Source organism: Helianthus annuus, chromosome 6 (assembly GCF_002127325.2).
Source record: "Helianthus annuus cultivar XRQ/B chromosome 6, HanXRQr2.0-SUNRISE, whole genome shotgun sequence".
Taxonomy (NCBI): domain Eukaryota; kingdom Viridiplantae; phylum Streptophyta; class Magnoliopsida; order Asterales; family Asteraceae; genus Helianthus; species Helianthus annuus.
Genome location: NC_035438.2, coordinates 107650389 through 107677453, shown reverse-complemented (window position 1 = coordinate 107677453; position 27065 = coordinate 107650389). Strand labels below are relative to the sequence as shown.

The following is a 27065-nucleotide window of genomic DNA, read 5'->3' as shown; positions in this document are numbered from 1 at the left end:
TGAAAAGTTTAAAACTTTTAGGGTTTTTGATTTTATTCACTTTTTCTTCAAAAATCTTGTTTTTAAAATGTTTAAATTATGTGTTTGCTGATTGTGAGTTGAGACTAGTATTATTTGAAAGATTCATAGTGATTTTATATCACTTAAAGAGGTTTTGGCTCAAATCAGAAGGTTTTAGATGTGTTTTTGAAGTTTCTGGGCGATTTTTTTATGAATACAGCGACTTTATTTTGAATATAGCGAATTTATTGAAAGTTCCGACGAATTTGGGTTTTCCGGTAACTTTCCGGCGAAATTAAATCTTGAACGCGAGTTCAAGTTCTCCGGCGTAAATACGCCGGTAAGTCACCATTTTTCCGGCACCGTTATTCCGGCGGTTTTAACCCGACCGGCGTTTTCATTAAAAAAAAAAAAAAAGAAAGAGTAGAAAGGGTAAACGGAATTTTGGTATTTTTGGTTCTTGTTTGTTTCACTCATCTCCGGTAATCATAAATCACAAACACCAACTACATCTTCAACACTTTTAATAGTTAAACAGTTAAAAGAAAGAGTAGAATCAGAAATATTTATTTTACAAGAAACAACATCTTCAACAACACCCCTCGAACCACCATCAACCTCCGCCGTCAACACCACCGTCTCCTCGCCACAACTCCGCCACCCATTAACCAAAATCATCGGACCACCGCTCCATCACTGTCACACCCCCAAAATCCCACCTGCGGAGTACTACCGCTTGGAGGCGTGACTGACCAGGATCCAGCCACCAATCATACTGAACAAGCATATAAGTAATTATAAAAGTTTAACCAATACGATTGGTGTTCTAAAACGAATAAGTTTAAGTTGCAAGCGGAAGCATAAGTTTAAAGTTATAACATAAGTTCCAAAAGTTTCAAGTTTAACATAGTCTTGTAGCAATCCCTGTCCCACAACGATCTTCCTCCATGCAAGCTCCCACTGAGTACCTATGGTCCTGCAAAGCATGTAGTAACGAGTCAACAACTAGTTGAGTGAGTTCACGGGTGGGCGTTCGTTTTAGTTGTTTCGAAAACAGTTTACTTTATCTGGCATCTTGCCGTGGGGGTTACCCCATAGTTTAAAAAAAAACGTGACCAGTTCATTCCCAGTTACTCCGGCACTCCGGCCGTGGGGGCTACCCCATGTAGTTATCAGGCATTTCGGCCGTGGGGGCTACCCCATGTGTATACTAGACTCGTTACCGTATCGATTGCTGACTGTAGTCATGTTTATGTGCCCTGAAAACATCAATGTCTATCATCATTGACGTGCCCCAGATCCATTAGTTCACGCCCGTCCTCTGCGGCACGGTGTGAGGCTTGTCAGACCTAAATAGCGCTATCTAACTAATGACCCGCTCGCCATTGGCCCGGCGATTAGTCGATACAAAAAGGAGGGACTTCGTGATAGAGTTTTAGTCTAGTACGTTTATCCGTCCATCCGGACGAGGAATTACATTTCTGAACCACTGACGTCCTACCCAAGGTAGACGAGGAACCCACGTTCCTTAACCCCGTTCCCAACCCAGGGAATCCCATGCTTTGTAAGGGTGTGAACTCACCTTGGTTTGCTCGGCAGTCAAACACAGAAGTCAATCAAGTCGCAAGTAGTCAATAACGTCCTAACACGGATATCACGTATAATCAGATTCGAACCAAGTAGTGCACAAATGTTCAACACGTTTGGCAAGCACGTTTAGCAGTAACAGTATTCTAAATCAACAGTAGCACATACGGTTCACAGGTTCAGTCCAATTACTTAGGCCCAAACACGTAAAAGCAGTTAACACAGAAGCCCATCAGTCTGGCCCATTAACTAAGGCCCAAAAAGTGTGGTCTCGAGTCGCAACCGGACTCGCAAGCATGGTCTCGAGTCATGCTGTGTGTTGATCATGGATGGTTGCGAGTCGCAACCGGTGTCGCAACCATGGTTTCGGTTCATCATGCTGAGGTCTCGAGTCGCAACCGGACTCGTAACCTGCGGTCTCGGCTTGTCCTGTTATGGTTGCGAGTCGCAACCGCGTGGTCTCGAGTCATCACGCTGTGGTTGCGAGTCGCAACCAGGTGATTGCGAGTCGGTATGCTGTCATTTTCACGTTCAGGTGCTGATGCAGATAGTCAGATTAATGGTACAATATAATCAGGCCCAAATCCGGAAATAACCAATAGAATCCCACTAACATATTTCCTAATCAGGTTATTGGTCAAAGTGGATCAAAATCACAAGGGTTTTCATATTCTTAACTATCATTCAAAGTGTTCTTCAATTATTCATAACCATATTCATCAAGTATTCAACCTTTATTAATCACTTATTCAACCAAAACTATGAACAAGCATCAAAACACTAAACATAACACACAACTCGGTTTCCATATATGTCCGATTTCATCACAAGTGCAACCCGATTTCATCATTCATTTTTAACATACAATGAATCTATTTTCAACATCAAGCATTTAGACACAAAATATCACAACTCATCTTTTAACATATGTTAACCGGTTATCAACATTGTGCATATTAGAATCATCATAAACATCAAGAACATCATGTAATCTCTAACCATAAACATCATCTTATTCATTCATTCACAAAACACAACAAAAATCAACCATAAAAATACTAACCGGTTGGTGATGTGTGTGTGTGTGCCGATCCAAAGTCCAAATCCGAGAGTTTCCTGTGTCAACCGAGTGGATCCGAGAGTCTTGGAGGTGTGTTTGTGTTCTTAAGGTTTAGAGAGAAAAGTAGGAGAGTGTGTGTGTGTAATGTTCAACAAATGGCAAGAACTAACTAAGGTATGGTATATATATAGTCAAGTTCCAAGTGTGTGCACCCTTAGTGGGTTTCGAGTGGGGGTTCACGGCCCAAAGGCCCAACCGGCCAAAGGTTCTCGGCCCAAGGCCCAAAACCGATTACTATTCACTCGAGACCTCATGGTCTCGAGTCGGGTTCCTTGTTGTTTCGTGTCGGGTTCTCGGTTCACATATAACACGTACACATATACACACGTAACAAAGCACTTATCACATAAAAAGGTTCGCGTTATCATTTTAACTAGTCACATAACGTACAAGCAAGTTACAACGAAAGGTTCTAGATTTCGAGTTGTCACATCATCCCCAAGTTGAAAGAAATTTCGTCCCGAAATTTGATGGCACTCACTGAGGAAGCTAGTCAAGTTGTAAGGTTTTCCCGGTTTTCCTGGGGTGTCACATCCACCCCCCGTTGATCTGGAATTTCGTCCCGAAATTCCGTAGCTTCAGCCTCAGTAGCGTTTGTACTGTTCTCAAACAGTTGGGGATACTTTTGTTCCATCCGATCTTCGCGCTCCCAGGTAAACTCTGGGCCGCGACGTGAGTTCCAACGAACTCGAACAAGAGGTATTCTAGTGCTCTTGAGGACGTTAACATCCCGGTCCGTGATCTCGACAGGTTCTTCGACGAATTTCAACTGTTCGTCGATCGTGAGTTCCTTCAGAGGAACTACGTGCGTCTCATCTGACAGACACTTCTTCAGATTTGACACATGGAAAACGTTGTGAACTGCCCCGAGTTCTGCTGGCAATTTCAGTCTGTAGGCCACCTTGCCTATTTTCTCAAGGATTTCGAAAGGTCCAACGTACCGTGGGTTGAGTTTGCCGCGTTTACCAAAACGAACCACACCCTTCCAGGGTGAAACCTTGAGTAAAACCCGCTCCCCAACCTGGAGCTCAAATGGTTTCCTGCCCTTATCGGCGTATGCCTTCTGACGGTCACGAGCGGCCGCCATGCGTTGTCGTATTTGAGCAATCCGCTCAGTAGTGTCTACCACATGTTCTGGACCAGTGATCTGACTATCCCCCACCTCTGCCCAACAGAGGGGTGACCGGCATTTACGTCCGTACAATGCCTCAAACGGAGCAGCTTTAATGCTGGTGTGGTAGCTGTTATTATACGAAAATTCCACGAGTGGCAGATGCCTTTCCCAGCTGTTGCCAAAGTCGATTACACAAGCGCGAAGCATGTCTTCTAAAGTCTGAATAGTTCGCTCGGACTGCCCGTCCGTCTGTGGGTGATACGCTGTGCTCATATCAAGACGTGAGCCAAAAGACTTGTGCATTGCCTGCCACAGTTCCGAAGTAAAACGTGCATCTCGATCAGAGATGATAGAAGTGGGCACCCCGTGCCTCGAAACAACTTCCTTGAGGTATATTTCTGCTAAAGTGGAGAATTTATCCGTCTCCTTGATTGCCAAGAAGTGTGCGGATTTTGTGAGTCGATCCACGATCACCCAGATAGTATCGTTTCCGCGCTGTGATCTAGGTAAGCCAGTAACGAAATCCATGGAAATTTGCTCCCATTTCCATTGTGGTATCTCTGGTTGCTGAAGTAGGCCTGAAGGTTTCTGATATTCCGTCTTGACTCGCGCACAAGTCAAACACTTGCTGACGTAAGTTGCTATGTGGGCCTTCATGCTAGGCCACCAATACGTAGTTTTGATATCGTGGTACATCTTGTCCGAACCAGGGTGTACCGAGTAGCGAGATTTGTGCGCTTCATCCATCACAAGTTCTCGTAAATCGCCATAGTGCGGGACCCAGATGCGCCCTGTTACATAATAAGCACCATCTTCCTTCTGTTCTAAACGTTGCCTTGACCCGCGTAGAGCTTCAGCTCTAATGTTTTCTGGTTTCAGTGCTTTTATCTGAGCAGCTCGTATTTGTGAAGGTAGACTAGAATGGATCGTGAGTTGTAGAGCTCTTACACGTTTAGGCGTAGTGTCCTTTCGACTGAGGGCGTCCGCCACTACATTGGCCTTGCCCGGGTGATACCTGATAGAGCACTCGTAGTCATTCAGCAGTTCGACCCATCGTCGCTGCCGCATATTCAGTTCCTTCTGCTTGAATATGTGTTCTAAACTTCTGTGGTCGGTGTAGATGGCGCACTTGGTTCCGTACAGGTAATGCCGCCATAACTTGAGTGCGAAAACAACAGCTCCCAGCTCTAAATCATGTGTCGTGTAGTTCTTCTCATGAACTTTAAGTTGTCGCGAGGCGTAAGCTATGACTTTATCTCGTTGCATCAATACACAACCAAGACCTTGAATTGATGCATCACAGTAAACCACAAAATCTTCTGTGCCCTCTGGCAGTGAAAGGATAGGTGCACTACAAAGTCTATCCTTTAGATGTTGAAAAGCTAACTCTTGTGCATTTCCCCAATGATAAACAACGCCTTTCTGCGTTAGTAAGGTGAGAGGCTGCGCGATCTTAGAAAAATCCTTAATGAATCTCCTGTAGTAACCTGCCAATCCCAAAAATTGGCGAATTTCCTTTGGTGTACGAGGTGCAGGCCAGTTCTTAATAGAGTCCACTTTGGATGGATCAACGTGAATCCCATCCTTGTTCACCACATGCCCTAGGAAATGGACTTCACGAAGCCAGAAGTCGCACTTCGAGAATTTTGCGTAAAGCTGTTCCTTCCGAAGGAGTTCCAAAATAAGTCGCAGATGTTGTTCGTGCTCTTCTTTGCTCTTAGAATAGATCAGGATGTCGTCGATAAAGACTATAACAAACTTGTCCAGATACGGTTTGCACACTCGATTCATCAAATCCATAAAAACTGCCGGTGCGTTCGTCAGCCCGAACGGCATGACCAAAAACTCATAGTGCCCATATCGAGTCCTAAAAGCCGTCTTAGAGACATCCTCTTCCCGAACTCTCAGCTGGTGATATCCCGATCTCAGATCGATCTTTGAATAGTAGCTCGACCCCTGCAACTGGTCGAACAAGTCGTCAATACGCGGTAGAGGATAACGATTCTTCACAGTCACCTTGTTGAGTTCGCGATAGTCGATACACATTCTGAAGGTACCATCCTTCTTCTTCACAAATAACACTGGAGCTCCCCAAGGCGATGAGCTAGGACGAATAAAACCTTTATCTAAGAGTTCTTGTAGTTGCGTGGAGAGTCCTTCCAATTCTGATGGCGCTAAACGATAAGGTGCACGGGCTACAGGCGCGGCTCCAGGAGCTAGATCAATCTGAAACTCGACTTGGCGATGGGGCGGAAGACCAGGTAATTCCTCAGGGAATACCTCAGGATAATCGCGTACAACTGGATAATCTTCTAGCTTCTTCTCCTTTTCTGTGGTGTCAGTAACTAAAGCCAAAATCGCAGTGTGGCCCTTTCGTAAGCATTTCTGAGCCTTAAGAAGAGAGATGATGTTCTCAACAGCACTTCTCTTGTCGCCACGAATCATGAGAGGTTCACCACCTAAACCAGGAATGCGAACGATCTTCTTGTTGCAAAGAATCTCTGCTTGGTGTTGGGATAACCAATCCATCCCAATGACAACGTCGAAACTACCCAAGACAATAGGAATAAGATCGATAGAGAAGGTCTGGTTAGCGAGAATAAGCTGACAACCCTTGACTACGTGTGAGGCTTCCAAACTCTTACCATTAGCTAGCTCTACGGTGCGCTTGTCGCTCAGGGGTGTAGGAATACGCTTAAGCATCTTACTAACTTCTAGTGACACATAACTAGTATCGGCACCCGAATCAAATAAGACTGTAACATAAAAGTCGTCGAGAAGGAACTTACCCGTCACCACGTTGGGATCATTCCTTGCTTCACCTTGACCAATCACGAACACTCGTCCCCTAGCACCATTGTTGTTGTTCCCATTATTACCATTCCCCTGATTGTGGTTGTTCTGGTTCAGTTGGGGACATTCCTTCTTAAAATGACCTTCAGCTCCACACTGAAAGCACCCTTTGTTGTTACCCTGCTGCTGTCGCTGGTTTTGCTGAGGTTGCTGACGATTCTGGTTGGCAGGATATGCGCTCCTGCAATCCTTTGCAACATGACCAGGCTTGTTGCATCGATGACAGTTGCCCCTGGTGCATGGCCCACTGTGGTGTAGGCTACAACGATTGCACTTGGGGTGATTCCCCTTGTATCCACCATGACTCTGACCACCAGACGATTGCTGACTGGGGCTCTTGTGATCATCTGTCTTTCTCTGCTGGGACTGAGATTGCACAGAAGTTGAACCCCTGCTTGAAGTTCCATCCCATTTCCGTTTATCCCCACTAGAAGCACCAGAAGTAGTTGCAGCACCTATACGCTTCGGTAACTTGTTCTGCTCCACCGCTTGGTCAGTGAGACGGTGAGCCAACTGTACAACCTGCTGGATAGTAGTCAACCTTGCTGAAGTCACATGACTTTGGATCTCTGGCACCAAGCCCTTGAGATAGAGTTCAATTCGCTTGTAGGGAGGATCCACCATAGTAGGACACAACAAGGCAAGCTCATGCGATCTCTTAGTGTATGCCTCAATTTCTGATCCCGACATCTTAAGATTATAGAACTCATCTTCCAGTTTGTGAATGTCGTCACGACTGCAGTATTCCTCCCTGATCATTTCCTTGAAGTTTTCCCATGGGGTGGCGTTGGCAGCAACCAACCCTAACATCTGCACTTGAGCATTCCACCACGTGAGAGCCAAACCCTCGAGAGTACCAGTAGCATACTTCACCCTGCGCGCTTCAGGGCATTCACACATTTCGAACACAGACTCCAGTTTCTCAAACCAGTGTAGGAGACCTACTGCTCCTTCAGTGCCGCTAAAAGTCGTGGGTCGACAGTCCATAAAGGTCTTAAAAGTGCACACCGGTGCCTGAGCATACTGACCTAAGGTAGGTGAAAGAAAAGACAGAGTTTAACACAAAGGTGGGTTCACGAGAGTAGGATCCAAATGATCCTAGAACAATTTCGGACTGCAGGATATACCTCCTGCGTGTGCAGCTGCGAGCGCTGCGGCAACTCGTTCGTTGATCAAAGCCGTCAACTGGGCTTGTGTCATGTTAACGCGTCCAGACATGTTTCTTCATAATAAGAGTAATACGTGTGAGAGAGGTTCGCGAAAGTACGATAGTAGGACAGAGTAAGCACGCACGTGATCAAACAACAGTAGTCATACTAATCAAGCATACCATGAGCAATGTACTACGCAACTAACAAGTAGGCAATATACATACCCCATATTATCTAGAACGTCGAGCCTTGCATGAGGAGCGAAGTGTCGTTGTGGACCGTTGAGCACTAAACCGGTTATAGTCTGGTTTTAACAAAAACGTTTCTCCTTTATTAAAACCAAGTTCACTATAACCAATGGCTCTGATACCAATCTGTCACACCCCCAAAATCCCACCTGCGGAGTACTACCGCTTGGAGGCGTGACTGACCAGGATCCAGCCACCAATCATACTGAACAAGCATATAAGTAATTATAAAAGTTTAACCAATACGATTGGTGTTCTAAAACGAATAAGTTTAAGTTGCAAGCGGAAGCATAAGTTTAAAGTTATAACATAAGTTCCAAAAGTTTCAAGTTTAACATAGTCTTGTAGCAATCCCTGTCCCACAACGATCTTCCTCCATGCAAGCTCCCACTGAGTACCTATGGTCCTGCAAAGCATGTAGTAACGAGTCAACAACTAGTTGAGTGAGTTCACGGGTGGGCGTTCGTTTTAGTTGTTTCGAAAACAGTTTACTTTATCTGGCATCTTGCCGTGGGGGTTACCCCATAGTTTAAAAAAAAACGTGACCAGTTCATTCCCAGTTACTCCGGCACTCCGGCCGTGGGGGCTACCCCATGTAGTTATCAGGCATTTCGGCCGTGGGGGCTACCCCATGTGTATACTAGACTCGTTACCGTATCGATTGCTGACTGTAGTCATGTTTATGTGCCCTGAAAACATCAATGTCTATCATCATTGATGTGCCCCAGATCCATTAGTTCACGCCCGTCCTCTGCGGCACGGTGTGAGGCTTGTCAGACCTAAATAGCGCTATCTAACTAATGACCCGCTCGCCATTGGCCCGGCGATTAGTCGATACAAAAAGGAGGGACTTCGTGATAGAGTTTTAGTCTAGTACGTTTATCCGTCCATCCGGACGAGGAATTACATTTCTGAACCACTGACGTCCTACCCAAGGTAGACGAGGAACCCACGTTCCTTAACCCCGTTCCCAACCCAGGGAATCCCATGCTTTGTAAGGGTGTGAACTCACCTTGGTTTGCTCGGCAGTCAAACACAGAAGTCAATCAAGTCGCAAGTAGTCAATAACGTCCTAACACGGATATCACGTATAATCAGATTCGAACCAAGTAGTGCACAAATGTTCAACACGTTTGGCAAGCACGTTTAGCAGTAACAGTATTCTAAATCAACAGTAGCACATACGGTTCACAGGTTCAGTCCAATTACTTAGGCCCAAACACGTAAAAGCAGTTAACACAGAAGCCCATCAGTCTGGCCCATTAACTAAGGCCCAAAAAGTGTGGTCTCGAGTCGCAACCGGACTCGCAAGCATGGTCTCGAGTCATGCTGTGTGTTGATCATGGATGGTTGCGAGTCGCAACCGGTGTCGCAACCATGGTTTCGGTTCATCATGCTGAGGTCTCGAGTCGCAACCGGACTCGTAACCTGCGGTCTCGGCTTGTCCTGTTATGGTTGCGAGTCGCAACCGCGTGGTCTCGAGTCATCACGCTGTGGTTGCGAGTCGCAACCAGGTGATTGCGAGTCGGTATGCTGTCATTTTCACGTTCAGGTGCTGATGCAGATAGTCAGATTAATGGTACAATATAATCAGGCCCAAATCCGGAAATAACCAATAGAATCCCACTAACATATTTCCTAATCAGGTTATTGGTCAAAGTGGATCAAAATCACAAGGGTTTTCATATTCTTAACTATCATTCAAAGTGTTCTTCAATTATTCATAACCATATTCATCAAGTATTCAACCTTTATTAATCACTTATTCAACCAAAACTATGAACAAGCATCAAAACACTAAACATAACACACAACTCGGTTTCCATATATGTCCGATTTCATCACAAGTGCAACCCGATTTCATCATTCATTTTTAACATACAATGAATCTATTTTCAACATCAAGCATTTAGACACAAAATATCACAACTCATCTTTTAACATATGTTAACCGGTTATCAACATTGTGCATATTAGAATCATCATAAACATCAAGAACATCATGTAATCTCTAACCATAAACATCATCTTATTCATTCATTCACAAAACACAACAAAAATCAACCATAAAAATACTAACCGGTTGGTGATGTGTGTGTGTGTGCCGATCCAAAGTCCAAATCCGAGAGTTTCTTGTGTCAACCGAGTGGATCCGAGAGTCTTGGAGGTGTGTTTGTGTTCTTAAGGTTTAGAGAGAAAAGTAGGAGAGTGTGTGTGTGTAATGTTCAACAAATGGCAAGAACTAACTAAGGTATGGTATATATATAGTCAAGTTCCAAGTGTGTGCACCCTTAGTGGGTTTCGAGTGGGGGTTCACGGCCCAAAGGCCCAACCGGCCAAAGGTTCTCGGCCCAAGGCCCAAAACCGATTACTATTCACTCGAGACCTCATGGTCTCGAGTCGGGTTCCTTGTTGTTTCGTGTCGGGTTCTCGGTTCACATATAACACGTACACATATACACACGTAACAAAGCACTTATCACATAAAAAGGTTCGCGTTATCATTTTAACTAGTCACATAACGTACAAGCAAGTTACAACGAAAGGTTCTAGATTTCGAGTTGTCACAATCACAGCCGCACCACCACTGTTCCGGTCAACACCGTTCTGTCACCATCTCTCCATCACCAGTCCACCCCTACACCTCCACTCGAACCGCCTACAACCACTGCCGTCACGTCTGCTATACCTTTGATTCGTTCAATCTCTCATTTCTGATTCATCAATCGCCGGTTACATCCACCAAATTTTCCGTTAAAATCACGTCATACATCACCGGCCTGAGTTTTATGTTGAGAGAGATAGGAGTAGAAGAAGAGAGGTGTCGTTAAGAGATTGAGAGAGTGTGGCTGCAGTTTTGTTCAAATTTTTAAGGTTTGGTGCTTGATTCATAGAGAGATAGAGTGAGATCTGTTGTTGTGTTGAAAGTTGAAGAAGATAGGTTAGAAAGAAAAGAGGGTGGCGGTCGCATATTTTCTAGGGTTTGAGAGTTGTTCATCGTAGAAAGAGAGACAAAGTTAGGAGAAGAGGGCTGTCCACTGTTATTTGAGAGAAAGAATTGGAGAAGATAAGGTTTAAGCATAGTAAAGCGGCTGAACTTTTTCAAGGATTATTAGGGTTTGGGTGTAAAAGTGATCTAGAGAAAGAGCCAAAATTGGACGGCTGGATGTTTTGAATTAGTCAGTGTTTAGTTTCTCGATATTTTTTGGGTAAAGGGTTACCCCGGCGAAATTTTATATCAACCAACAATCAAAAACAGGGTGTGTTAAGACAATAACACACACTTCTAGGCTTGACATACCAAACCTAGCAACAAACAAAAAAAGAAACAAACCCGACTAACGTCAAAACCAACGAAAAAAACTAAAACAGCAAGGGATCACAACCCAAAACAAGACACACAGCCGAACTAGATACTCCTCTTTAGCCCGGCTCCAAAGCCATATTCTTCGAGATCAGCCACCTTTCCAGAATGTTGTCATACTTTGGTTCCCCACTCACCTTGAATCCCATAATTCTAAGCCGAACCGTATCAACAATGATCTTTGAGAGAGCCTCAGCATTTCGAACAAGAGTAGAAAAAAGACGGTTGTTTCTTTCCTGCCAAATAAAATAAGTGGTAGCCGCAACCAGGATCTTGCAGATGATATGCTCAAGCGTTCTAGAATCAGAAACGCGCTCCATCCATTGAATAATCGACGACCAGGTGTTCAGCACACCCCCCATGTCAACGTATTCCCTAACCGATCCCCAAACCTCCGATGAGAATTGACATTGGAAGAAAAGATGATCTCTAGAGTCACGATCACATTTACATAATGGACAGCACATAAGCTGTAAGTTAGTAGCACTTCCAGCTTCCCAAACGGTCAACCTGTCTTGGGTCTTTAGCTTGTTTTTGATAACAAGCCACAAGTGGAATGAATGTCTAGGAATGCATTGAGCGAACCAAACCGATTTAACCCATAAAACCTTATCCTCTCTATTCCGTAAGCTATTCCACACCTCCTTCGTTTCAAAATGCTGCAGATTACCATCCAGATCTTTCCACTGTAGCCGATCATGTTCACCAGCTAAAATTTGTGGCGTGTCAATATTTATAAGGACCGGATAGGTATCATACCAAGCCTCGGGCCACAACCATTGACTATTATCATCCGCCACAAGATCAGCAACCATAGAAGAAAGAGTGAAACCAGCATTCGCAATCACTCTAGGCGAGATAAAAGACCGAATAGGACTAAACGGGCACCAATTGTCACTCCAAGCATTAGTTTGCCTTCCACTCCTAATAGACATCCAGAAAAACGGTCGTACTTTATCTCGGATAGATAGGAGCTTTCTCCAACCCCAACTCTCGCTACCTCTACATTGAACATCCCAAAAGTTCTTACCTCGCAACTTGTGAGAATGAATCCATTGAACCCAAAGCGACTTACGATTAGAAAGAATGCTCCAAATATGGGCTGTCAAAAGAGCTTTATTTACATCCGTAATGCTTCTAATGCCCAAACCACCCTCATCTTTAGGAGTGCACACAATTTTGCCAGGCCACTTTAGCTCTAGCCGAGCCTTGGTAACCACCATTCCATAAGAACGTTCGTAACCTCTTCTCCAAATCTTTTATAACACCTTGCGGAAGCATAAAAACCGAGGCCCAATAAGAGTACATGGCAGCCAAAACCGAATTGATAAGCTGAAGTCTACCTGCAAAAGACAAGGATTTAGACATCCAATTATCTATTCGCCGTTCTACACGTTCCACAAGAATACGACAGTCACGAGCAGCCAATCTCGTAGAAATCAAAGGAACTCCAAGATACCGAACCGGAAGTGTACCCTCTTGAAAGGGCATGATCTCCAAAATCTGGTCTTTAACATAACGAGGAACATTACCGAAGAAAACGGTACTTTTAGAAGGACTAGGGACCAGACCCGAGATGTTAGTGAATTTGACAAGCGCATCCTTCAAATGTTTCACCGAAGTGCAATCCCCATGTGAAAAGATGAACAAATCGTCTGCAAACGAGACACTAATGATCTTTTGTTTAGGACAGTTAGCATGAAATTTGAACGAAGAGTGCAAAGCCGCTTTCTGAAGGAGAAGGGTCAGAACCTCCATAACTAGAGTGAACAGATATGGAGACAACGGATCACCCTGTCTAAGACCTCGTTTCCCTGTAAAATAACCATGCAGCTCACCATTGATACATAGAGAATATGAAACCGTGGTAACACACGTCATAATCCATTTAACCATTTTGCAATGAAAACCAAACCGCTTAAGAATAGTTTCCAAGAAAGACCAATTAACAGTATCATACGCTTTCTGGATATCAATCTTGAATGCACATCGAGCCGGCCCTCTATTAAGATGGTAATTGTGCATCAATTCCTGCGTGAGAAGAATGTTATCAGAGATCTTCCTGCCAGGAACGAACGCCGACTGATTTATACTGACCAAACCCTCCAAACTCCCTTTGATCCTATCTGTAATAATTTTACTTATGCACTTGAAGAGGACATTACAGCAGGATATAGGTCGGTAGTCAATAACCGAGTTAGGAGTATCCTTTTTAGGAACTAAAGCAATAATAGTGTGGTTGACCTGTTTCAAAAGCTTACCGTTCTGAAAAAAATCGAGAATAGCCGACGTTACCTCATCTCCCACTATATCCCAAGAATGTTTAAAGAACGCCGAAGTAAACCCATCTGGGCCAGGGGCCTTATTCTCACCAATGCTAAACATTGCAGCTTTGACCTCCTCTCGAGTCACTTGTCTAACCATATGGGTGGCCGTGTCAAGGTTAAGGGAATTAACAAAAAGATCTTCATCATCCAAACTTAGGACATTCTCCTCGGTACCCAAAAAATTAGAATAATGATCCACCAGGGCAGTAATGACATCCTTACCCTCAAATCGATTCCCATGCACATCATGAATGCAGCATATTTTATTTCTAGAATTACGACTCTTTACCGCATTGTGAAAATATGAAGTGTTCGAGTCACCTGCACAAAGCCACTCAATCTTCGACTTTTGCTTTAAAAAACATTCTTCATCATAGGCCGCCACCTGAAAATCATGGAGACACTTGGCCACCACGTTACGAGCTTCGATATCTAGCGGGTTCATATCAACATGATGCTGAGCTAAATCCAGCTCACTTCGAAGTCTAGTAACCTTCTCATGGAGATTTCCTTGCTGATGAAGGAGTTTGCGGAAGCACGGCTTCAAGTTCCTCAACTTCTTCATAACGGAAAACATAGCATAGCCTTGCACACCCTTATTCCATTCATCGACAACATATTGTCTAAACTCCGGTTTAGACGTTAGAAAGTTTGGAAATTTAAACGGCTTTTGCTTGTCTCGTGCTATGGAAGGCAACTTTAGAACACACGGGGTATGGTCAGAGACCCGAGCCGGCTGAAAAACGGCATACACATCCGGATATAAATCCAAAAACCTGATGTTGCTCATAATACGGTCTATTTTTTTAAGGACACCAATCCCTTCTTTAGGCTTTTGATTCCATGTAAATGTAACCCGTGGCTTTTAACATCCATAAGCTCAGCAACTTTGACGCACTCAAAAAAATCCCTCATACTAACAGTGTGATTTGAAGGCCCGTAGAGGCAATCTTCCATATTGAGCGCTGTGTTAAAATCCCCAAGAACAACCCACGGCTGGCTACGAGCTAAGCAGCTATGCTTACATAGATTTTCCCAAAGAATTCTACGTTGCTGGTATCGATTTTCTGCATAAACAAAAGAACATAGGAACATTTTTGAATCAGTTTTGTAACGAACTTGTGCGTGTATAACCTGGTCCGATTGAGAGATAACCATAAGATCAACTTCATCCGGATTCCACCCCAAAATAATTCTAGTTCCTCTTTGACACACATCCCCATTCGACGTCCAACTCCATCTACGAAAAACCGCCTTACAAATCTTTCCGAGATTGCTAACATTAACATGAGTTTCTAAAATAGCACAAATACTTAAATTATTTTCAGCAATAAGAACTCTAATCTCGTTTTGTTTCAGGGGACGATTCAAACCCCTAATGTTCCAAGCTGCAACACTACCCATTTAAACCATTAGAACCGGGAGTGCTTGCCCCCTCAGACGGACAATCCGTGACATTAGCAGCCATATACTTGGACATCTCCGTAGGTATCTTCTCTAAAACTTCCTCAGACTCTTTAGTTTCCATCTCCTTAGATTGAGTATGAACACTACCATTGACTTCTGGGACACTCTCGTTTTTTGGAGGATCATCATCATCCAATGAAATGGGCTGAAACGAGTTTGCAATTTTTACCAAAGGTTGCCCACTACTGGTACCGGAAGAGCTCGCTCCTGAATTGTTTGTTTTCGGCTTGTAGACGAACCTCGCCTTTTGCTTCTTTTGGGGAAAGCCATGTCGAGCAACACGTTTGTTATCCATTACATAACCCTCGTCATCCACAATAACCTGTTTCGCCTTACCTTTGTCATTCTTACTACACGTTTTATCATCATGTCCAAACAAACAGCAAGTAGAACAACGTAGGGGCTTCCATTCATATTCCACTTTAACACGTTCCATAACATACCCATCTTCATCCATTTTAGGGATAGCTAGCGTTATATAGTCCTTAAGATCATTATCAGCATTAACCTCTATCATAGCCCGAGCATAGCTGCTCCTACCCCAATTATCCGCACACATATCCGCAGTATATGAATCCAACCTTTTAGGGACACCAATTTTAGAGGCCAACAAACTTAGCCCATCATCTGTGTAAACCGCAATCGGAACATTATGCAATTTAACCCAAAGAGGAATAGTTTTGATACCTTCTTTTTTTAAAGAAACTTTCGGTGACCATTTATTCAGAAATAAAGGCATCTTCCTTATTAACCACGGCCCTCCTTCAAGCACTTTCGTCATACCTTCGTTCGAATCAAACTTGAAGAAAAAAAATCCTGCTGAATTCATCATGAGCTTTGAAAACCCAAACTTCGCCCAAACGTTTTTGGCATAGTATTCTACTACCGGATACGGAAGTCTATTCCCCAAAAAATAGCCGTATAGAACGTTTTCAAACTTATCCTGGACCCTTTGAACAACCTCTTTTGGGATAACAATGTCAGCATCCTCCCTTGTTTCCACTGGTTGCATAAACCTGAAATTAACCTCTCTTTTATTACGATTCTGTGACATGAGCTTTTCAGCATATGAAACCGGCTCCTCCTGAATCGATCCTGAAGAAAATCCATGTTGCGTCTCCTGACTGTTAGAGCCACTCGTATCCGGATGAACTGGGACCGTGATTTTCTGTAGTTCATCAATAACATTGATGACCTTAGGATCCTTCGGCACAACACCTCGACGAGGTATCAATGGAATCCCATCAATCCGCACAGGTTTGTTCAGCGTAGAAGAGTTTTGACGCATATCCTGAACATTAATTGAACCCTTTGACGTAATGAAAACATCCTCATGCATCCTTTCTGAAAAGGACCGAAACCCTAGATCCTCTAAACTGTTATCACGATTATACTCCATGCATACGAAAGTAAAAAGAACCAGAAGAATTAAACATGCAACGCGGAAAAAACACAAGAAGAACAAAACCTATGGCAATTAAGCACGATCGGCAGAACCCTAGCAGAAGACGAAACGAAAAGAAAAAACCCTAACAACAACTTCAAAAGATTAGAAACCAGGATTGAAGTCTAGAACCCTACTCAGAAGGAACGACAACACCCCAATACCTAACCCAGATCGATTGAAGATTAGGGACGAAGATCAAGAACAAGCTAGGGTTTTAGAGGAGCTGCCAAAATCGCCAAAATCGCCAGAGAGAAGCCATGACGCGCTACTGTTTAACCTACTGATTTTTCCGATATTTACAAAATAACTCAAACCTTTTTATCAAATCGATATCTAAATATATTATTTGAGATTCGTTGTGGTGAACAACAAAATAACTCAAACCTTTTTATCAAATCGATATCTAAATATATTATTTGAGATTCGTTGTGGTGAACAATATTAAAAAAAAAAATCAGACATTAAAAAAAAATCAGACATCACAACATCACGTTTGAAAACAATATTTGTCTCATTAGTATTTTTAAGGTTTTCAAATTTTAAGACATAAAATTAAAATTATATATATAATAATAATAATCTGAATTGAGTTTTAGTTTTAGATTAGTTGTTGGTAATTAGTGGTTTAGGGCCGGGTCTTAAAAATTTGTTTTGTGAGTCTAAAATTTTGATCAACTTTGGATCGGGTTTTGAGTTTATTTTATTTGGGCTTTTTTTTTAAATTAATTTGTATTCGCAAAATTGAGTTGGGCCAGGTTTTAAAATTGAATTTGTGGGACTAAAATTTTGATCAGTTTTGGGCCGGGAGTTTTAAGCTATTTTTAGGCCTTTTCGAGTTGATACTTTTCGTGTTGACACCGGGTTATTTTCAAAGTAACTTGAACCTGGGTTTTGAGCTGATACAATTATTTTTTTGGGGGAGAATAATTAAAAAAATGTTTCAAAATCAGTTAACTCGCATTGCACAAGTTGAACATGAAACAGGAATCGCACCCCAACCTCCAAAGTTGAAAGGATCAACCAATTTCAGCAGTTGGAAAAACCAAATCAAGTCCTTTTTCGAGTACACAGACTATAACCAATGGATCTCAATCACAGTCGGACCTCACGTCCCCATGACCGTTCGTGATGACATGCGTGTAGTCAATAACGATCCCTCGACTTACACAGATAAAGACAAGGCATTGATTCAATGTGACCGTCGGGCTCATGCTGCTTTAACAATGGCCCTATCAATGAACGACTACAACATGTTTGAAGAGTACACGACGGCGAATGAACTTTGGTTGGCGTTGATTGATTTCTATGAAGGAGACAAGGAACTGATTCAGAAAAAGAGAGACATCGTACAGAAAGAATATGACATGTTCAGCGGCTTACGCGGGGAAAGCTTATCAGATTACATCAGGCGATTTTTAAACATGATGGCGAAAATGAAAAAGGCCGGTAATCCCATCACCAACCGCGCTGCAATCAGTAAACTTTTGAACTCACTTTCAAAAGAGTGGAGCTTAAAATGTGTGACAACCCTCACTAAACCAGGTATCCGTACGTCTTAATTAACTATTAATTGTTGCTTAATTACTGTGCTTGACTGAGATTACTGATAAACTGCTACTTGACTGTTGATACATGTACCTATCTGCATCATACTTTGATTTCCGTCACTACATTATTTACTTACTGAACTCTAGTGACAAACATGATGCACAAAAGCACAGTAGCACTTGAAAGGATAACCTATTGAACATGCTGATATAGCCAGCATCAGGCAAACACTGCCTCTAAAGGCCTATATGAGCCAGAAATACTTTACTACACCCATAGTGTGTGTAGGGATACAAGGGTTGTTAAACTGCGTCTCTAGGAATAAGATATAATGATTGGATGTGCCTAAAACGTACTCTAAGCACAAAACACAGCACTTTTATCAACATACTAGCTTCTAGCTAACTAATAAAGTGCCAAAACATGGGGAAATATTCCTGACACCTTGCTGAATAAATTGTGTCGCTAAAAATATTATTTACGACGCTTAAAAGATTACTTAAGCACTTTAACGGATTACTATCCAACCGAACAACCGGACTATACCCGGAACATGAAAATGTTGCCAAAAATATTGTTAGCCTTTTTCTGAGCCAGTTAGGGTCCCTGATTACCTTAACACCCGCCTTATAACGCATCATGCAACTAACGGGGTTAATCTCTAAAGTTAACCTATTAACATAACTAAACTCTAACTGAACAATTGAAATCCAACCGGATACCCCCCCCCCCATCCTAATCGGCCAACTATAAGGAGACATGGGAGTACAAAAGTTAGATTATTTTATTGTGTGTGTCTAATATCAAGGGGACACGAGATCCGTTGGACGATAATCCTATCTTTGCCTACAAATACACCACATGACTCATGAGAGAATACACATCACACTTCACCACCCACACTTTCTCTCCCTCTCTTGGAGGTCTCGGCCGAGAGCACCTCACATCCATCCATCCATTTCGATTTCCATCTTGCAAGTTCCAAGTATCTACAAGGCTTTCGGATCACGTATAAGGAACCTTGAAGCAAGCGGAAGTTGAAGGACCTCGTTTCTTTGCTTTTATCCACGCCATTTTCGACTAGATTCTTCCCTAGCCCCGAGCTAGAGGTATAATGTTTAAAACTCACTCTCGAACGTATTTAAAGTGGTTAATATGATTTTTAACGGTTAAAAGTCGGAATCATGCGTTTTGAATCTATAAAGTCTACTAAAACTCGAATATTGTTGGTTAAAAGCTCATAACATGTGTAAAAGTTGTAGTATTTGAATATGTTGATTATTGAGGCCCGATCTACGATGTGGTGGCTCTTATCATTGTTTAACCCGACTTTGTTAAGATCATAGATCTTGACATAAGCTTGTTTCTGTCGGTACGAGGGTTAAAAGGTGAAACTCCACCACACGAGAAACATGAACTTGTGTAAAAGTATTTTGACTTGTAAAATAGTATTTAAAACGAGCCGATCTACGTATGTACAAGTGGTATATTCATAGGACCAAGTGTCGAGAAAATCATGTTTTATAAAAATTGGGTGACATGTTAACAAATATGATTTTTACAAACTACAAGTGTATAAACACTTGTGAAACGAAAGATCCGACAAAGTAACAATTTTTATAAAAGTTGTCGGGAAGTTGTAAAGGATGATTTGTTCTAAAAACGGGGTTTTTACAAGACTAAACTATTTTATACATAGATCCACTAAATATAAGGAGATCTACACAATAGTTTTCAGAAAAACTACAAGTTCATGTAATAATGCGATTTTACATACTTGACGATTAGTTTGATGTGTCGAAAATTGTTTGATTGAATCAAGAAATTGTTGAAGTGATTTTGTAAAAGAAAATGATACGCTTGAAAGCGTGGCCACCTCCAGTTACAAGGGAAACTCTGGCGAAATTTTTCTAAAAACTAACACTTAGAATTATTTACAAGTGTTAGACTACTTTTGACATATTTTCAAAAATAATTCGCCATGACTTTATTTACAAATATTCGGAGGTGGGATTTTCACAAAACTAAACGTGATAAATATATATTCGGTAAATATATTTTTCACCACACTGTTTATGATTATTTTGTGAAAATATATAAATATTATTTTTAGAGTAAAAATAATATTTACAAACTTTGACGAACCCAAAATAATGCAAACGCTTACACGACAACCATATGAGTTACAACGGTAATTACTATTACCACAAAATCGTTTAAGCATAACTTACGCTTTATGCGGAAATATTCATAAACGAGTATGTTGTCAACGTATTATTTTTGGAAAATATTATGTGTAGAGAAAATATAATATTTTTGAGAAAGATATTTATATTTTGGAATGAGAAGTAAAAATATATTAAGTGGGACTTAATGAGATGATACGAATACACATGTATTAAATCCCCCATCCTTGGGAAGGAAATTAAATTACCAAGTATATACAAGGAACGGTTGTCTAACTGTTTCCCAAAACTTAAACTATAAAGCTAAGGCACGGCCATCCGTCTAATAGAATTAGCACATGTAGGTCGTTGCACAGCTATCGGATATTTGGAGTACTTGGTATAGCGACGCACTGACTGTGAGTTCATGTCCCCCTTTTTTCTTAACTCTTTTCAGTTTTATAAACTGCGGGGGTGAAATACATGTTACTATGATTATGAATACTTGGTACATGGTATGGTTAGCGTAAGGAGGGTTATTACTTAGATCATGTGAGTGGGTAGGCGGAAACTGGAGGCCATTAATCCTCATTGTAGGACCGAGGAACGTAAGCGGTAGATCTATCTGGGTGTAGCGAGCCCAACTCCAGGTCCAGCATAACGGACCTTGGGGTGACTTTGTGCCCGACGCGAAATCCGCTAGGTTTGAGTCTTCCTACTTGCACTTCACACATATCAGTGGACTTGCAAACCATTGGTGATCTCTTTTTCCTTATTTGCTACATACCAGGGTTTTTGATAAATACAAAGGTTTATTTACTCACTTTCGCATGAACTCGCTCAACATTATTGTTGATTTTTCAACTTACATGTATTTCAGGGAATTAAAGAACTGGCACGGTATGGCATGTTTTCCGCTGCATAAGTCACCAGGGTCATCCAGGGTTCGGGGAATGTGACTCTTCCCTGGACAAGTCACAGTCCTTGAATCATGTTTACGATATGTTTGCATTTGTAATGTTTAGACAAGTTTATGGTTATTGGGTGTTAACCCGTTAAGACAATGTTTTGATATTTTTATTTTAATGGATGATCTTGCATATTTTTAAATCATATAGCTTTGTTATGATTAAGCTATGGTATTAAGAAGTCACACCAAATTAACCACGCTTCCGCAAAGCCAGGGTGTGACAGCTTGGTATCAGAGCTCTGATCATAGCGAACTAGGATTCCTTCTCGAGTCTAGACTATGATCACCAGGGCTCTCACGAAAACATTTTTACTTCATACCACTTAAGTCCAGATCCAAAACCTTTTTATAAACAAATGTTGAGCACATTTTATTTATTATTTTTAGGCTCAGTCTGGGAGGCTGAGGCTCGGTCTGGGAGGCCGAGGCTCGATCTAATGGATCGAGGTAGATGTCTAGTGGGACTAGGGAGTCAGTCTGGGAGGCTGGGAAAATTGACTAGTGGGACTAGGGAGTCAGTCTGGGAGGCTGGGAGAATTTGCTAGTGGGACTAGGGAGTCAGTCTGGGAGGCTGGGAGAATTTGCTAGTGGGACTAGGGAGTCAGTCTGGGAGGCTGGGAAGAATTGGCTAGTGGGACTAGGAAGGACAGTCTGGGAGGCTGGGAGGCTAGTGGGACTAGGAGAATTATTTGATTGTTTATTGCTGACTTACATGTTTACATGAATATATGATTGATTATTATACGTATATGTGTTTGTGTTACAAACGTCATGCTTTCACCATGTACTAGAAGGATGGACACTACGAATCCCATGGCCATAGTATCAGACGACATAGTTTCATCAGAGCGCGAGGTGTACGTTTCCGATACTACCGGCACAGACAATGACGACTTTCAGCCCCTCTGCGCTGCCTGATGTCGTAGCAGAGCCTACTGGTGGCCATCTTGTTGGGAATTTGCCACTCACGGTAATCCCTGCTCCTGTGCCCCTTGCCGCTTATCCTGTTGTTGATATGCCCCCCCCCCCCCCCGACGTGGCCTCTAACGATGATAACGATCTACTAGAAGAGGACCCATTTGAGGGCGAGGCCCTATTGCTGCTGGTATTAACCTACTGCTTACGGACGCTCCTGCAGGGGGAAACTCATGTCCATTCCCTTGTCCCAGACTCATTTGAGTTCCTGACATCCGCATTTTCGCATATACAGGGAGTGCAGCACCATTCACACGACGCCGACCCTGATACGGCATCATCAGCTGCACTGGTTCCCGCACACAGCTTTGAGTTTGATCACAGTACTGAGGATGATTTTGTTCTTCCACCCGGTTTTGATTCAGGCCCTGACCTTGGGTGCTTACATTTAAACCAGCCCTTGGAGGATCCTGTAACCCTCCATGATGGTTGATCCAGCTAATTTTGAGATGGAGTTTGTTGATCCGGAGTCAGTCGTGGCCCCTGAGCCAGGCGTTGCTCCTAACACCGCATTAGAGCATGACCCTGTTCCTGCCGATGCACCTGCTGTTACACCTTGATTTATCATCTGCTTGGACGAGAGAAAATTTGGGTAACTGTGCAAGACAATTTATTATTACGGGGGCCCACGTAATAACGACTTGTAGTGCACAGAAATCCTGGTGGACTCTGCGGGCCAAGCTAATGAAAACCAATGTGGTAGGAAATAACTCGAACACGGATAACCAAGGCGATGAAGCCTCGAGTTCATTCTATTTCAAGCAACAAGCCAAATTGGCAAGCCTATGTGAAGGCTCAGAAAATTTATTTCCCCACCCATACATTAAGTATATTTACGTGTAAAATTGGGTAAGTACATGATGGCTTATGGTGCTATGCATCTCATAGACAATTGGGAAGTTGTCTAACCCACTTCATGCCATTTCGGCAGAAGAGAATGCCACCCAGGCGTGACACAAACACCAGTATGTTGCCAAGGATAGAAGCCGAGTTGCAAAAACGCAACTCACAGGCAATTGCACGACATAAAGCTCTCCGCTTTTAGCACAGCAATGGCACTACTGAAAATAATCCCCAGCTGACCGCACCTATAAGCAGTTCCGAAACTGCAAGCCTTTGACCTTCGACGAAACAGAAAGCGCCATTGCATTTGCTCGTTGGTCCGAAGAGATTGACTCCATTCTAAGAAAGACTAACTGTTCGCCCCAAACAGAGTGATACCTTTACCTTGGGGTCATTTCTAGACGGCACACTCTCATGGTGGGACCATCAGGATCAGGCCCTTAGCACGGATGCTACTTATGCACTGAGCTGGGACGAGCTCAAGGAAATGATTGAGGAGGAATGTTGTTCTAGGACTGGAATTCAGAAGCTTAAGGTGGAGTTCTGGAAATTTGAAAATGGACAGACCAGAGATTCCTTAACATGTCCAGCAATCGCACGACTTGCCTAGGGTCATCCCCTACTAAGTCATTATTGTTGTATGACACAGTTATGTACGTGTAAGCTTTACATCGTGGTCTCGATTTGTGGCAATGCAATCGCAGTGATCTATTGTATATGCTTTATGACATGAGATGTTATGTGGCTGATTTATTGATAGCATGAGATGTTATGTGCTGATATTGTTGAATATATACGTACATTTTACCTGCTACGACCTAACCTACGTGAAACATCTTTTAGAAGATGCCACCGAGACGCGAAATGCGCATGCCCACCTCAGAGGCGGAACTTCAAGAGATAATTGCTGCAGTTATAGCACAATACGAGGCCCTACGTTCTGAACCTAGCAAAGGTACCTCAGAAAATAACGGTTGTCCCTACTGGCACTTCCTCAACTACAAGCCTCCAAAGTTCGACGGCACTGGAGGTGCCATAGCTTTTGTGAAATGGATTGAAAGTATGGATTCCATCTTTCGAATGAGTGGTTGTACGCCAGAACAACAAGTCCTATACGTTTCTGAGTTGTTCCAAGATGGAGCTCGACTATGGTGGAACCTTCAGGTTCAAATAAAGGGCGAAACCGTAGCATATGCACTATCATGGGATGAACTGAAGGGAATGATGCATAAGAAGTATTGCTCCCAAGCGGAAACCCAGAAGTTGGAAGGGGAATTCCAGAGCCTGATGATGGAAGGTCCAAAAATGTTGGGATACATGCAAAGACTTCATGACTTGGCACGAGTTGTTCCCCACTTAGCGGAACCAGAAATGAGGAAATTGGGACAGTTCATTTGGGAACTGGCACCACAAGTCTTGAGCTTGATGGCAGCATCTACGCCACCAACAACTATTGCTGCAAGAAAGATGGGTTTGGCACGCGTTACAGAAGCAATTAGACTAGAAAAACTTGCAAACCCTGACAAGAAGAAGGAAACTCCAGGGGAGACGTCCGAGAAGAACAAAAGAAAGCTCAATGAACTTCAAGGAGGTAATCGGACAAATAACAAGAACAAGGCCAAAAAGGAAAGGGGGTACAAGGGTAAACTACCTAAGTGCGAAGAATGCCCGCGCCATCATATCGGGGCATGCAAAAATGGAAAGTGTGATAACTGTGGCAGGGTGGGACACTACAAGGAGGAGTGTTACCGCCGGAAGAAACGTGGAAATCAAGGTCAAGATGGTAGTGGAAAACACGAAGTAAACAACGACCACAGTAACTATCAGGACGGAAGTGGAAATATGGGGCACCTTGGGAAGGATTGCCCAAGAGAGGTTAACCAAGACCATGAAGGAGCTTCCAACATAGAAGCAAGGGAAGCGCGCCAGGATCCCAATGTTGTCACTGGTACGTTCCTTGTAAACCAACGTTATGCATCCGTTTTATTTGATACTGGTGCCGATTACAGCTTTGTGTCGTTAGAATTTAAGAATATGCTTGGTTTAGCCGCTAGTAAGTTAGATATTCCGTACTCGATCGAATTAGCGAATGGGAAGTTAGTAGAAGCTAACGAGGTGATTCGAGGTTGCGTAATCGAGCTGGGAGAGCGTGAGTTTACTCTCGATCTACTACCGGTCCAGTTGGGAAGCTTCGACGTGGTAGTAGGGATGGATTGGTTATCGAGTAACAAGGCCGAGATAGTTTGTCACGAGAAGATTATTCGTATCCCGACCGATGATGGTGAGACCATTGTTGTTCATGGGGAGAAGCGTGAGACGCCGTTAAGGATGATTAGCTGCCTGAAAGCGAGAAAGTGTTTGCAGAAAGGATGTGTTGCTTTTCTAGCACACATTGTGGATAAAAAGGCTGCTGAGCCAAAGATCGAAGACATCCCTGTCGTGAAGGAATATCCAGAAGTCTTTCCTGAAGACTTGCCTGGATTGCCGCCTCAGAGACAAGTAGAGCTCCACATTGACTTAGTTCCAGGCGCCGCGCCTGTGGCTAAGGCACCTTACAGACTTGCTCCGTCTGAGATGCAGGAACTGTCGACACAACTCCAAGAGTTGTTAGACAAGGGATTTATCAGACCAAGCTTCTCGCCTTGGGGAGCTCCAGTTTTGTTTGTGAAGAAGAAAGACGGCAGTTTCCGCATGTGTATTGATTACAGAGAGTTGAACAAGCTGACGATCAAGAATAGGTATCCCCTGCCAAGAATCGATGATCTATTCGACCAGCTTCAAGGTTCAAGCTTTTACTCAAAGATCGATCTTCGATCTGGATACCATCAACTACGGATACAGGAGGAGAATATCCCGAAGACAGCCTTCAGAACTCGATATGGACACTACGAGTTTCTCGTTATGCCGTTTGGTCTGACAAACGCACCTGCAATATTCATGGATCTGATGAATCGAGTTTGTAAGCCGTACTTGGATAAGTTCGTGATCGTATTCATCGATGATATTTTGATTTATTCAAAAACGAAGGCTGAGCACGAGCAGCATCTTAGAGCCATCCTGGAGCTGCTGAAGAAAGAACAGTTGTACGCCAAATTCTCTAAGTGCGAGTTTTGGCTAAGGGAAGTGCAATTCCTTGGGCACGTGGTGAACGGTGATGGAATCCACGTAGACCCAACCAAGATCGAGGCGATCAAGGATTGGGAAACGCCAAAGACGCCAACCGAGATTCGGCAATTCTTGGGTTTGGCTGGTTATTATCGAAGGTTCATCGAGAACTTTTCAAAGATCGCTCAACCATTGACACTCCTCACGCAGAAGGATAAGAAGTTTGATTGGGGAATCAAACAGGATGAAGCATTTCAGATATTGAAGGATAAGCTTTGTAACGCACCAATCTTAGCTCTGCCAGAATGTACAGATGATTTCGTGGTATACTGCGACGCATCGCGTCAAGGATTGGGTTGTGTGTTGATGCAACGCCAAAAGGTTATTGCCTATGCGTCACGCCAACTGAAAGTGCACGAAAAGAACTATACCACACACGATTTGGAGCTTGGCGCAGTGGTTTTCGCTTTAAAGATCTGGAGACACTACCTTTATGGTACGAAGTGCACAATCTTCACAGATCACAAGAGCCTCCAGCATATATTCAACCAGAAGGAGTTGAACATGAGGCAAAGACGATGGGTCGAGCTATTGAATGACTACGACTGCGAGATTAAGTATCACCTAGGGAAGGCGAATGTGGTCGCCGATGCCCTAAGTCGTAAAGAGAGGATCAAGCCCATAAGGGTTAGAGCTTTGGAGATGATCATTCGGACCGATCTTTCCTCGCGCGTTCGTGCAGCGCAACAAGAAGCTCTCAAAGAAAGAAACCTTGCAGAAG

The 27065-nt window shown here is 43.1% G+C and overlaps 1 protein-coding gene across 1 annotated transcript; it reads right to left on the bottom strand.

Moving 5' to 3' along the window:
• Positions 1 to 11496: 11496 nt before the first annotated feature.
• Positions 11497 to 12372, bottom strand: LOC110944871. Its single transcript, XM_022186517.1, has one exon. It carries the CDS (start codon positions 12370 to 12372, stop codon positions 11497 to 11499), a length of 876 nt encoding a protein of 291 aa, XP_022042209.1.
• Between the last annotated feature and the right edge of the window lie 14693 nt (positions 12373 to 27065).

Bases quoted from the DNA above. Each gene is read 5' to 3' on its own strand.
- LOC110944871 (XM_022186517.1), bottom strand. From the start codon at position 12,372: ATGTCTATTAGGAGTGGAAGGCAAACTAATGCTTGGAGTGACAATTGG.